At 44.6% G+C, this 13571-nt stretch overlaps 1 protein-coding gene across 4 annotated transcripts in view; it reads right to left on the reverse strand.

Moving 5' to 3' along the window:
* LOC105495716 (HPS4 biogenesis of lysosomal organelles complex 3 subunit 2) overlaps positions 1-13566 on the reverse strand; it is a 31569-nt gene extending 18003 nt beyond the window's left edge. For 2 of the 4 annotated variants that reach the window (XM_024797245.2, XM_011765450.3), the window contains exons 1-7: positions 13469-13566; positions 11442-11961; positions 9041-9131; positions 6773-6916; positions 2305-2412; positions 1780-1896; positions 66-160 (exon numbers count right to left, since the gene is read on the reverse strand). In XM_024797245.2, the coding sequence (XP_024653013.2) occupies positions 66-160; positions 1780-1896; positions 2305-2412; positions 6773-6916; positions 9041-9131; positions 11442-11482 (596 nt within the window). In that variant the 5' untranslated portion in view covers positions 11483-11961; positions 13469-13566. Of the gene's footprint in view, positions 1-65; positions 161-1779; positions 1897-2304; positions 2413-6772; positions 6917-9040; positions 9132-11441; positions 11962-13377 lie in introns of all 4 variants that reach the window. The other 2 variants (XM_011765452.3, XM_011765449.2) reach the window with 2 other exon arrangements.
* Between the last annotated feature and the right edge of the window lie 5 nt (positions 13567-13571).

Consider the following 13571-nt stretch of genomic DNA (forward strand, 5'->3'; position numbering starts at 1 on the left):
GTGGCTGATGGTCAGTTGTGCAGCAGGGGAATGGGGCTGGAGGAGAGGGGTCTGGAGTTACTCACAGTCCTTTATAGAGGATACAGCCAGCGAGAATGTGAGGCGAGCGCTGGCAGGTCTGCAGAATGCGGGCTGCCTTCAGCAACAACAGGGGCTCCACCTGTGCAGGGCAAGAGGCATCATGCCCACCCATCAGCATGCTCACAATCAGGAAGGGAGAAAAGGGGAAAGGGTTGTACAGAACAGCTGGACAGGGTGTAGCTCAAAGCCTGGAAAAGGAGAATGCGTCACACAGTAAAACCTGTGCCATGGCTTGGGACTATTCTACCTCTCTATACCCAGAACTGCTGACACCACTAAATGCCAAATTCTTACAACAAGGAGGCCTTTCCAGAAGCTAGAAGGTGCAGCAAATATGGCATATGTACTATATGCATTCAGAAACCTATTTAAGGAGATAGCAAAAATAAACAAAATCAATATATGCATATATATATGCATATATGTACCAGTGGGCACAAACACACAGAAGAGCAAGATGCCCACCAAACTGCCAAAGGGGTCAGAGTAGATGGCCTGGGAGACCCTGACTATCTACACTGACAATGCTAAGACCTGATGGCAGCAGCAGAAGAGGGTGTATCCTATAAATACGCGTCATGGTACCAGGCGAAACCCACCTACCCTATCCTCCACCTTCCTTCTGAAGCACAATCCCCATGGCGATACAGGTGGCCTGATGTCTGACTAGGTTCCATGACTCTATTCCATCACAAAAAATGAAAACATCATGCTCTTTCACTCGGGGAAATACGCCTCAGTTCCACATTCCTTGTATGGAGTCAGTGGCCTACAAGTCCCCAAAAATACAAGAAAAGCATCTGGACCTGGTCAGGAAGAGCCAGCAATAGCCAGCAGCCTCCTCAGACTTCCACCTGCCAGCTAGAACCAGCAAGTATCCACCAGCTGTCAGAATTGGTGTTAATGGAGCCTCCGGAGCTGCTGACACATTAAGAAATTTATTCTTCCTAGCCTCAAGACTGTGCTCCGTCCCAGCCAGCCATTCTATAAAGTTTTGGGGCCAGCTGCAGGAAGTTTTCCAGACTGGAGCAGGGAAAACCCTTCCCCATGTCTGGTGGAGTCATGCTCTGTGAAGGCTGAATCACAGCACTACACCCCTGCTACAGGGACACTATTTACTATTGCAGTGAGACACAGGAAAGGGTTGTGAGTCAGGGCCCAGGTAGCTGCCTCCTAATGGGGCAGCACAGGTGGTCAGGCCAGCCACACAAGCAGCCTCGGGTTCACTGAGTGTTAACTGCAAACGGAGTGGCTCAGAGATACAAAAATAGTTCCCAACCACTCTCTCAAAGACAGCAACCATGTGTTTGAAATGTTCATGCTGGGCATTTTTGATGCTGAGAATAACTAGATCATATGATAAGAATATCAAGAGAGAAGAGAGAAGGCCTTCAGATTACTGAGTTCAACACTTCTGAGGCATGAACAAAACAGTAATTCCCTTTACTGAGCATTTACTTGGTGTCATTTGAGGTACGGTTTCACTTGACCATCAAAACAGCTCTAGAAGGCAGGTATGCTGACACCATTCTCTGGAAAAGGGAAATGAGGCTGAGAAGTGACATGCCTTCTCATGGCCCTGCCTGAGAAGTGACATTCTACTCACTTTTCCAGATACAGTTCACTTTGGGAATATTAAAAAGTATCCAGAAGTCCTAATCTTACATATAAAATGAATAAGGAGGATGAAAATGTTACTTTAGTTTGGTCCAAGTTCCAGAGGGAATTGAAAATCTTATGCAGATCACTGGTGTTTTTCAGAATTTGTTCAATGAAGCTGTCCCACTCCGTGCTCAGTTCTTCCTGAGGACAGTTCTAAAACAGAAAGAGCCTCAGGTCAATATCTGAGATTTTGAGGGACAGACTCTTTGGCCAGAGTCCCAGCTACCTCAAAAATTGTTCCTCACACAGGAAACTGACCAGAAGGGAGGACCTGTTTTAAACCTACCCAATCACGGATCCACCTGCCAGGTGGGGGTGGCAAGCAGGGTCTGTGCTTTCTAAACATCCCAGAGACGAGAGGGGGATAAACATTTGGAATAAATGTGACCTATGCCACTAGGCCCAAAGGCATATGAGGGGGCTCCGAGAGCCCCTGACCTTGTCCCCAGACACAATGTGTTTATAGGAAGTATAACAGACCCCAGAGTAAGTGCTGCATTCTGGCAATATCGGTTTTTATAAAGAGGCCCAATATAAGACTCCTCAACCCCATACTCGTACCTCATAAGCTAGCGAAACAGGTCCATTGTAAAAATTAAAGAATCCAATTAGCTGATCCAGAAACCTCTTGCAGCTGACATCAGGGAGCTCCACAGCACAGCCCAGCACCTGTAAAGAGAGAAACCAGAAGACAAGCATTTTCCTTCTCTTTGAGTCCAAGCCCAGAATCCTGGCATCCAGGGCTCTCAATTACCTGACTTCACTGGCCCATTGAAATTGATCTTCTATTATGCCTGAGTCCACATCCTCCATTCTGGCCAAGTTAATCTCCACAGACAAATAAGTTCTGTACCTCAATTCTTGTTGCGCAATCTCAAATGTCCTCTTCCTTATTGTTCATTTCCCCAGAACTTACTCATAACCTTCAGTGCCCACCACAGATTTCAGTATCTCCATGAGGTCTGTTCTATTAACTCGAGCCAATAACGCTGACCTTTCTTCTGACCCTTGCATTGTTAGGACTGTTATTTGGACAGTGGATGTTTAATCTGGATTCCATTACAAACAATGGACAGGACTCAAACTCCTTCTTGAATGGCCATCATTTCTCTCCAGCTGGATGGAGTGCTTTAAGAGCAAGAACTGGCTGCAATCTTCCCAGCTCTAGATCTCCAAAATGCTGAGTGTAGTGGTTAGTTCTACAGGAGATAAATACTTGGCCGGGTGCGGTGGCTCATGCCTGTAATCCCAGTACTTTGGGAGGTTGAGGCAGGTGGATCACAAGGTCAAGAGATCTAGACTATCCTGGCCAACATGGTGAAACCCCGTCTCTACTAAAAATACTGGGCGTGGTGGTGTGCGCCTGTAGTCCCAGCTACTCGGGAGGCTGAGGCAGAAGAATCGCTTGAACCTGGGAGGCAGAGGTTGCAGTGAGCTGAGATGGCACCACTGCACAGCCTGGCAACAGAGCAAGACTCCGTCTCAAAAAAAAAAAAAAAAAAAGTGCTTGCTGAGTTAGAAAGTAATCTGGTCATACGTTTAAAGAGTCTGAAAAAGTTCCTATTACTTGATGTAATAATTCTACCTCTAGGAATCTGTCCTAAGGGAATCATCAGATATTTAAACTAATAAACCCTGACAGAAAACAAATAAACAAAAATTTCCTCTGAATGTAAGCTACAGTAGCACAAGGATCTTTGCTTTGTTCCCAGATGTAATCCAAGACCTTACAACAGTCTGGCATGTAACAAGTGTTCAATTCTTACAATTGATAAACAGACTGAATGCAATTCCAATCATAATCCCACCAGCTTTTCTTCAGAAACCGACAAACTGATTGTACAATGAAAACACAAAGAACCTGAAATATCCAAAGCTATCTTGAGAAAATAAGAAGGTTGGAGGACTTATACTATCTGGTTTCGAGACTTACTATAAAGCTATAGAAGTCAAGACAGTGTGGTACTCACACATAACCTTCAAACAGATCTGTGGAAAAGCCAAAGAGAGTCCAGAAATAGACCCACACTTAAATGGTCATCTGATCTCTGGTAAAGGAACCAAAGGGAAATCCAACAGGGAAAGGAAAATGTTTTCAACAATGATGCTGGAAGAACTGGTTATCCAGGTGGAAAAAAAAAAAAAAAAGATCCTTGACCTCTACTCACACCATTCACAAATATTAACCCAAAGTGGATTACAGATCTAAATTTAAAAGCTAAAACTATAAAATTCTTACAAAAATAAAAAAGGGAGACTATCTCCTCCAATGGAGTAGGCAGTGGTTTTCTCAGGCAGGACACAGAAAGCAATAACCATAAAATTGGTAAGTTAGACTTCATTAAAATGCAAAATTTCTGCTCATCAAAAGACATCAAGAAAATTAACAGGCATGCCACAAACTGGGAGAAATTATTTTAAAAAGATGTATCCGACAAAGAACTGGTATCTAGGATATAAAAAGAACTACAATTAAAAAAATAAAACCTAATTTAAAAAATGGGCAGGGCTTTGGACACTTCACAAATTCAAGTGGTCATTAAGCACATGAAAAGGCCTCAGTATCATTAGTCATTAGGGAAGTGAAGATTAAAACCACAATAACATACCACTGCACATCCAGCGGAATGGCTAAGATGAACAGACTGTCAATCTCAATGCTGACGAGGATGTGGAGTAACTGGAATTCTCATACACTGTTGGTAGGAATGTAAAATGGTACAACCACTAAAGGAAAAGGTCTAACAGTTTCCTATAAAATCCAACATACACCTACTCTATGACCCAGCAATTCCAGGACTGGATATTCACCCAGGAGAGATGAAAACATGTGTTCACCAAAATACTTGTATAGGAATGCTCCTAGAAGCCTTATCCTTAATGTCCCCAACAGGACACAGTTCAGATGTTCATCAAAAGAAGACTAGATTGTGATTTATTCAGACAACAGAATACTGTTTAATAAAATGGAATGAACACCGACAGATGCAACAACATGAACGAATTTCACAAATGTTAAGCGGCAAGACAGATGCCTGTAAAGCATGTAACCACAAACAAACATTAATTTTTTTTTTTTTTGAAATGGAGTTTCACTCTTGTTGCCCAGGCTGGAGTGCAGTGGTGCAATCATGGCTCACTGCAACCTCTGCCTCCCAGGTTCAAGCGAGTCTCCTGCCTCAGCCTCCCGAGTAGCTGGGATTACAGGCATGTGCCACCATGCCTGGCTAATTTTGTATTTTTAGTAGAGACAGGGTTTCTCCACGTTGGTCAGGTTGGTCTTGAACTCCTGACCTCAGGTGATCCGCCCGCCTCAGCCTCCCAAAGTGCTGGGATTACAGGCATGAGCCATAGCGCTCGGCCCCAAACACTATATTTTAGTTGATGATATGCATGATAGAGTATCTGTGTGGAGAGTACACTAATGTGTGCAACTTACTTAGAAAATTGTAACAAAATAATTTGGGGCTGGGTTACAGTGTCTTGCGCCTGTAATTCCAGCACTCTGGGAGGCCAAGGTGGGAGGATTCCTTGAGCTCAGGAGTTCAAGACCAGCCTGGGCAACATGGTGAAACCCTGCCTCCAGAAAAAATTTAAAAAATTAGCTGGGCGGCCGGGCGCAGTGGCTCAAGCCTGTAATCCCAGCACTTTGGGAGGCCGAAACGGACGGATCACGAGGTCAGGAGATCGAGACCATCCTGGCTAACACGGTGAAACCCCATCTCTACTAAAAAATACAAAAAACTAGCCGGGCGAGGTGGCGGGCGCTACTCGGGAGGCTGAGGCAGGAGAATGGCGTAAACCCGGGAGGCGGAGCTTGCAGTGAGTTGAGATCCGGCCACTGCACTCCAGCCTGGGTGACAGAACGAGACTCCATCTCAAAAAATAATAATAATAAAAAAATAAAAAATAAAAAATAAAAAAATTAGCTGGGCATGGTGGTGCATGCCTGTGGTCCTAGCAACTCAGGAGGCTGAGGTGGGAGGATCATTTGAGTCTGGGAGGCGGAGGCTGCAGTAAACCAAGGTTGCACCTCAGCACTCCAGCCTGGACAACAGATTGAGACCCTGTCTCAACAATATAAAATAAAAATAATTTGAATTAATGGGAGGGTTAAGGAATGAATAGATAGGTAATAAAACAACTATAATAAAATGCTAATTGTAGAATTAAGGAGGTATATGAGTATTCACTGTAAAATTCAACTGTTCAGTATGTTAAAAAATTTTCATAACAAAATGTTGGAAATAATACCTACAAAGTTGAATACAGCATCCCACACTTAAGCATCCCTTTACCTGAGGAAGCCTTAAAATAAATGTAGCCATGAGAAACAGCACTTTAGATTATATGCTACTATTAGAATGTAAAGGAATGATTTTTATTTATTTATTTTTTTTAAGACAGGGTCTCACTCTGTTGCCTAGGCTAGAGTGCATGGCAATCATGGCTCACTGCAGCCTGAAACTCCTAAGCTCAAGCAATCTTCTCCACAGCCTCCTGAGTAGCTAAGACCACAGGCATGAGCCATCACACCTTGTTAATTTTTAAATTTTTTTGGTAAAGTGGGGTCTTACTATGTTGCTCAGGCTGATACTGAACTCCTGGACTCAAGCAATACTCTCTTTTACTTTTTTAAATGGGTTCTCTGAAACCTAACACTTATCTATCAGTGTTTTTTCTGGGTCACTTACCCAGTAAGTGTAGAGAGTATGGAGAAGAAAAGATGACGATAAAAACTCAATTTACAACACAGAGTAAACAGAATTTCCACAAGTTGGCCTAAGTCTTTGAAAGGAAAGGAGAAACCAGCCATGTGCATTGCAGGATATGTTAGAAATGTTTTGGAGAGCACTCAACAATAATGGGCAGATGCAGAGAGTACCACAGGAAGTGAGGGTGATTACTAAACACGGTACATGGATGCGGTGGTTGGGGGGATAATTCTAAATTCAAGACTCAGAAACAGCATAACTTCCTAAACTTATCATTGCAACACTTCTGCATTGATTCTGTCTATTCAACTTACCCAAAGGTAATCTCCATCAACTTTTATGGCAAACTTCAGTTTTCTCAGACGAACAAGAGTAGGAGGAGAGTCAGAAATGTCAGAAACACAGCGGACGACTCCAGCAATCTGTCCACAAAGCAACTCCTGTTGGTCAAGCAGGGTCTGTGGGAAAGGAGCACATTCCAGATAGGAAGCTGAAATTCTTGAACTCTTGCATCATTTCTTACAGCATACTGAAGTCTGCAAGCCAAATCCAGTCTGTTGCCTGTTTTCCCATGGCCTGTAAGCTAAGAATGGTTCTTAAACTTTTTAAAGGTTACAACAAAGAAGAATATGTGATTGAGACCTTACGTGCCTTGTAAAGCCTAAAATATTTACTGTCTGGCCCTTTACAAAGTTTGCCAACCCCTGCCTGAGATGACTGAACCCTAAGAGAACACCCAGCAGGAACACATGAGATGACTGCACAGAACTGCATCTCTGTTGCTAGGATTATAGGCATATGCTTAGCAGAAGCATGAGCCTTTCACTCCTACTCAAATCCCCTACACAGAGTGGCCAGAGTGACCCAGATTAACCCCAACTATCTATGTCAGAGCACGGTCACAGGAGGGAAAATACAGAATCTCCTAATCAACCTTAGTCTTAACCAAAGCACAGGACAGCCAGACAGTATGGGATGCACAGGAAATGTACACAGCACCCATGAAGAATTCTTACCTAGAAAACTGAGCTTGAACCTAACCAAGGCTCTAGATCTTACTACTAATGTAAAGGAAATACAGTGGATAGGAGACATTAAATGACACCACCATGAGAAACAAAGCAGCCAAATCTAGAGTGTGGGACATTCTAACACTCTACTACACGTATGACCTGGTTTCTTCAATAATTCAATGGCATGGAGGAGGGGAGAAAAGATGAGTGGCTGGGTGAGGACTGTTATTAAAAGGACTTAAAATACAAAATAACCAAATAGAATATGTGGATGCTGTTTGGATCCTTATTAGGAAAAAGAGAAAGAGATGGAAGGATGGAAGGATACGTGGATGGAAGGAAGGAAGAGCAGAGTAAGTAACATCCAAGACAATATATTAGGCAAAATCTGAATATAGTCTGGGTATCAGGTAATATGAAGGAATTACTGTTGCTAATTAGTGTAACTTTTGTTAGGTATGGTAATGTTTAAAATAATGTCCTTTTTAGTTAGAGATGTTGCTTGATACTGGTGAGATGATGCAACACCTAGAATTTGCTCCAGGAAAAAAAAAAAGAGAGAGAAGAGGAGGTTAAGATAGGTCATATAAAATGGGCAAAGTATTGCCGAGTGCGGTGGCTCAAGCCTTTAATCCCAGCACTTTGGGAGGCTGAAGCGGGTGGATCACGAGGTCAGGAGACTGAGACCATCCTGGTTAACATGGTGAAATCCCGTCTCTACTAAAAATTCAAAAATTAGCCGGGCATGGTGGCAGGCACCTATAGTCCCAGCTACTCAGAAGGCTGAGGCAGGAGAATGCTGTGAACCCCGGATGTGGAGCATGCAGTGAGCTGAGATCGTGCCACTGCACTCCAGCCTGGGCAACAGAGTGAGACTCGTCTTAAAAAAAAAAAAAAAAAGGCAAAGTATTGATAATTGTTGGAGTTACTAATGGCACATGAGGGTTCATGATACTTGCCTCTCTGTTTTTGTATATGTTTGAATACAAACTTTTTTTTTTTTTTGAGATGGAGTTTCACTCTTGTTGCCCAGGCTGGAGTACAATGGTGCGGTCTCTGCTCACTCCAACCTCTGCCTCCCGGATTCAAGTGATTCTCGTGCCTCAGCCTCCCAAGTGGTTGGGATTACAGGAGCACACCACCACGCCTGGCTAATTTTTGGATTTTTAGTAGAGACAGGGTTTCACCATGCTGGCCAGGCTGGTCTCGAACTCCTGACCTCAGGTGATCCACCCACCTCAGCCTCCCAAAGAGCTGGGATTGCAGATATATGCCACCGTGCCCAGCTGAATACTAACTTTTAAAAACTGAGCTGATCAAAAAATTGGGGGTAGAGGGAGGCAGACAAAAATCATGATGGAAATAGAAAGCTAAAGACAATGAAAGTGCTGAGCTGCCTGGAAATTTTAAGACCAGAACAACAAGAAATAGTACAACTAAGAATAAGACAGTAGAAATGTCATTGTCTGGATTAGCCAAACTGTCCTAATGTAAACCCTATACTTTTGAAAAGTTATCACTTGGAGGCACTGGGATCCCCACTGAACAATAAAATGCTGTGTGGCTTACCTGGGAAGGATAAAAATAACAAATGCCAGCTCTTGTTGGATCGCCTTCTTCCTTTACCTTGGAACCATCATAAAGAAAAAAATAATTCCACCTGGCAAGAGAACAGAATGGAGCCATGTTTCCTTTCATCCAGTGATCACGGCATTTAAAACATAGCTTCCTATTTCCCAGCCTGAGGAGGGCTCATTACTGTGTTTGAAAGCCTTCAGGTGGCCCCAGAGAAGAAAGAACCCCAGTAGCTACAAATTAGATAAAAACGTTCTGTAAGTGCAGGAAATTCAAACTAAAAATATGCCTCTATCCAGCCGTTAGACCATCTGCCAGAGAAGACATAAGCAGCTAGAAAAAAAATGAGGCGCCCACAATGACTGCTCTTATTTGAAACACTGAACCTTAACTATACAACCACATGGTCTGATACACTGTCTTTTAAGGCTCTGATAACAAAATAAGTTAGGGATGTATTAGATGCACTCCTCGTAAGTGCTGAGCATAAAGATTTCCAGAAACAGCCCTTCTACCAGGAATTCATGCATTCACTTAAACACCGACTGAGGGCCCACAGTGAGTTTGGTGGTTGCTGAGCAAATACGCAGTTTCAATGCAGGATAGTGAGTCCATAAGTCCATAACAGGGAGAAAACGGGGCCTGTGAATTTACAGAGAAACTGTGAACTCCTCTCTACCATGCCAAACCTCACCAAGTATCACTCAAGCACACTTCCTCATTAACCGTCTCCTGATTCCCTCGGCCCAGAGATAATCTCTTTCTTCTGAATTTCCATGACCCTCTGTTCTTCCTCAAAGACTCTTACAGACTACACTGCAGTATATTACTTAATGTTATTATCTGATTACCTCTTTAAGACCATAAAACAAACACTTCAAAGGCTGGGCCTCAATTTTGTTTTGTTTTTACAGGGTCTCACTTTGTAGCCCTGTAAGCTGGAGTGCAGTGGTGCGATTGTGGTTCAGTGCTCGACCTCCCAGACTCAAGCCATCCTACCGCCTCAGCCTCCCAAGTAGCTGGGACTACAGGAGTGTGCCACTATGCTCAGCTACTTTTAAAAAAAATTTTTGTAGAAATGACTCTCACTATATTGCCCAGGCTGGTCTCAAATTCCTGGACTCAAACAATCCTGCCTTGGCCTCTCAGAGTGCTGGAATTACACGTGTGAGCCACCGCGCCTGGCTGGACCTGTTTTATTTCTAAGTTTCTGAGAACACATTTATGAGACTGTAACATAAAGAAGCAATGGGACCAATCTGTCATCTGCTCTCTTCTCCCCTGGATCTATGCCCTCTCTGAGGCCTCCCTCCATGGCTCCCACCTTGCCTTCCTGATGAAAAAGCACCAACTTGGCTGGGCACAGTGGCTCACACCTATAATCCCAGCACTTTGAGAGGCCTAGGCAGGAGGATTGCTTGAGCTCAGGAGTTCGAGATTAGCCTGGACAACACGGTGAAACCCCATCTCCACAAAAAATAGACAAAATTAGCCAGGCATGGTGGGGTGAGCCTGTGGTCCCAGTTATTTGGTACGCTGAGGTAGGAGGATCACTTGAGCCTGGGGTTTGAGGCTACAGTGACCTGAGATCACGCCACTGCACTCTGGCCTGGACGACAGAGCAAGACTCTGTCTCAAAAATAAATAAATAAATAAAGCACCAAGTTGGTCTCTGGCACTGTCCACTTTCCCAATACCTAGGGCTGGATGTACAATTGGCTGCAGAGTAAGCTCAGATCAAAAGGCCTCAAAAAAGTTTCAAAGCCAACTCAGAAACTCCATGTGCACCCCATCCTCCCCTGTCCCCACGTTCTCTGGGTGAAAGCATCCCTGCTTGTGTGGGCACACAAAAGAAAACTTGAGTGTCATCTTGAACTGCACCATCTTTTTGACTTCCACATAAATAATCAGTCACTAAATCCTACTAATTCTAGTTAAACCTGCTTTTCACCTTCATCTCCTCCACAACTGATGTTTGCTAAACTTAATTATGGGAAAGGATTAACGCATTTAGGGTTGAGAAGGGAACTGGGTTTCAGACAGACATTGAGTAATACCCTTCAATACCCAATCTGGCCAAACCTTTCCACACGGCGTAATTCTCAACTGCAACCATACCTCATCTCTGCAAATTAAAGACTACAATACCCACATTATCATCAAAGCTGGCTGCACGATCAGGCTGTGGCTTATCTTTTCTACAATCTCCCAGCAATGCCAGACTCATTCAAACACTGGGAGAGGCTTGCAAGGTTAGAACACGTTAGCTTCGGAGAGAAATGGCTCATGTGCTTGATTCAGCTGCTCTGAGGAAAGTGGTATTTTGTTATGTTAACCCCAAAAATCTATCTAACAGCCCAGCGAAAGCTATGCCATGGCAGGCCCTGCTACTCACCACGAGGCTGACTTTGTCTCTGTGGAGGTGGAGGCGGCCATCTACTTTGCAGTCATCCTCATCCTCTTCATTTAGGTTTTCTTTTCCAGTATCAGTTCTTTCTCCCCAGCTGTTACCGTTCCTTTATCTCCCAATCCAGCGAATCTGGATGTGGCAGGTTTCAGTGTTTTCAGTCACCACTGCCACTTGGTTAGTTTTCACTCAGCATGGAAAGTACCACTTCCCCTCCTCGCAGGTTCTTCAGTTTCTTGTATATTTCTATGCCTCTTACAACTCAGGGAGAAACTATAACGAAGAGAGTCCTAGCAGAAAAGTCAAATTCATTCATCTGGTTTCCTGAGCGTCACTGTGGCTGTCTACAGAACCATCACTTCAAGCTCCTCTCTAGGAAAGCCAAACGTGGGAGATGCATGCTAGAGCTGGGGTTCTAAAGAAATTTCTAGCTTGTCCAGCTCAAACCCATCGTGAAGATTCTATTAAAAGTTTTGAAGTTTCCAGTTCAAACATCAGTGCCTTGGCTCTGAAATAAAAACAAGGAATAGATAGTTCAGAAACTCGTGAGAGAGCATGTGACCTAGCAGGATTTAACGAATGGTATATAGCGAAAGAGCTTTCTGTAAGGGTGACAATGATGCTTCAAAATCAAAGAGGCAGGGCTGCAGAGGCTTCAGAGTAAGGGCTTTAGTCTCTTGAACAGTTAAGGGAAACACACCACAAGCTTCACAGAAGATAAAATCAAACGATAGGGTGAAAATGCTCCAGGTGTGGACAGCTATACAAATAAACCCGTTGCTGTGCTAATAATGGAACCCAAATTAAGGAACTATCATCTTGACAGTCCAAAAGTAAACTGAACATGCAGAATTCCAGAGCGGGGCAAGTTTCTAAAAAATGAAGAGAACTTTATCAAATGGCTTTCAAACTTCCACGAGAGAAAGCCAGCTCAGTGTATCATGGAATTTCTGAGTCGGAAGGAACCCTGGCATCATTTACTCTACTCTCCTGCACTCTTTTCCAAAAATTACCTTGGCTGTCTCTGCTTTACATCCTCCCGAAATACGTGGTTCTCTACGTTACATTTCTCCTTCCAACAAACTGAAATCAGTGTTCTCTATTTTACACCTGCCTCCCACTCGCTACCCTGGACAACACTCCGCAGGAAAACACAAAACAAGGTCTAATTCTTCCATGTGACAACCTCTTGGTCACTTCAAAACTACTGTCTCATTCCTACTGTCACTTTATCTAAGCTTAATGCCCTAGCAACATGGTCTCAAATGCTTGCTCACCATTCTGCAATCTATGGGTACATAAATACAGTCTGTTAAAGTCTTGAGTATTTGACGGCCTGTAAAATCTCTCTCTCTTCTCATCTCTAGATATTTTGGATTGGGCCTCCATAGGACTATACTCTTTGTACTCTGTGGAGCATATTTGGGTGCCTGTGGAAGGGGTATCTCTGTTCCTGGAACCAAGACAGCAGCCTAAAACTCCCCATCCCGTCTTTCCAGAGGACTGGGCCCTCCACTACCGAGGTCCTCTCTTATCTCTGAAAGGTCCAGAAGAGACCACTAATGGCCCTGGCGTAGGGACAGACGTCGGAATGTAAGCATAAAAGGCTCTGGTAGCCTGGGAAGTGATAGTAACAACCTGGGGGAGGGGCTGGTGATAGTGCTGTGGGAAGGGGCCTCAGTGGAGCAGCAGGGCTGGAAAACGGACGCTAATGGCTGGAGAAGGGCCAGGAAGCTGCTGGCCACAGCACCCGGGGCGCAGGCAGCGATGGATAACAGCACTGGGGCCGTGCGGCGTCTGGCCCCACCTCCAGGGGACTGGGAAATGGTGGGCGAAGGCCTAAAGATCAGGCGGGGTCGGGTCACGCTCTAGACTGGGGGCCCGCCCCTCTGTATCCCCGCGCCTCCGAGTGCCGCCCACCCACCGGAGTAGCCAGGCATCCCAGTGCTCGGGGTTCGGGACTCTGGAACAGAAATGTGGGCGGCAGCTGGACACCTGCGACTCCGGCCCCGTACCTGCGCGCGCGGCAGAGAGGCCTTAGGTCATGCGCCGCCCCGCCTACCGCCTCCTCCTGCTCCTGGCGAGCCGGCGCGCGGTGATGACGTGCCGAGTGAGCCG

Source organism: Macaca nemestrina, chromosome 15 (genome assembly GCF_043159975.1).
Source record: "Macaca nemestrina isolate mMacNem1 chromosome 15, mMacNem.hap1, whole genome shotgun sequence".
In the NCBI taxonomy this organism is placed as follows: Eukaryota; Metazoa; Chordata; class Mammalia; order Primates; family Cercopithecidae; genus Macaca; species Macaca nemestrina.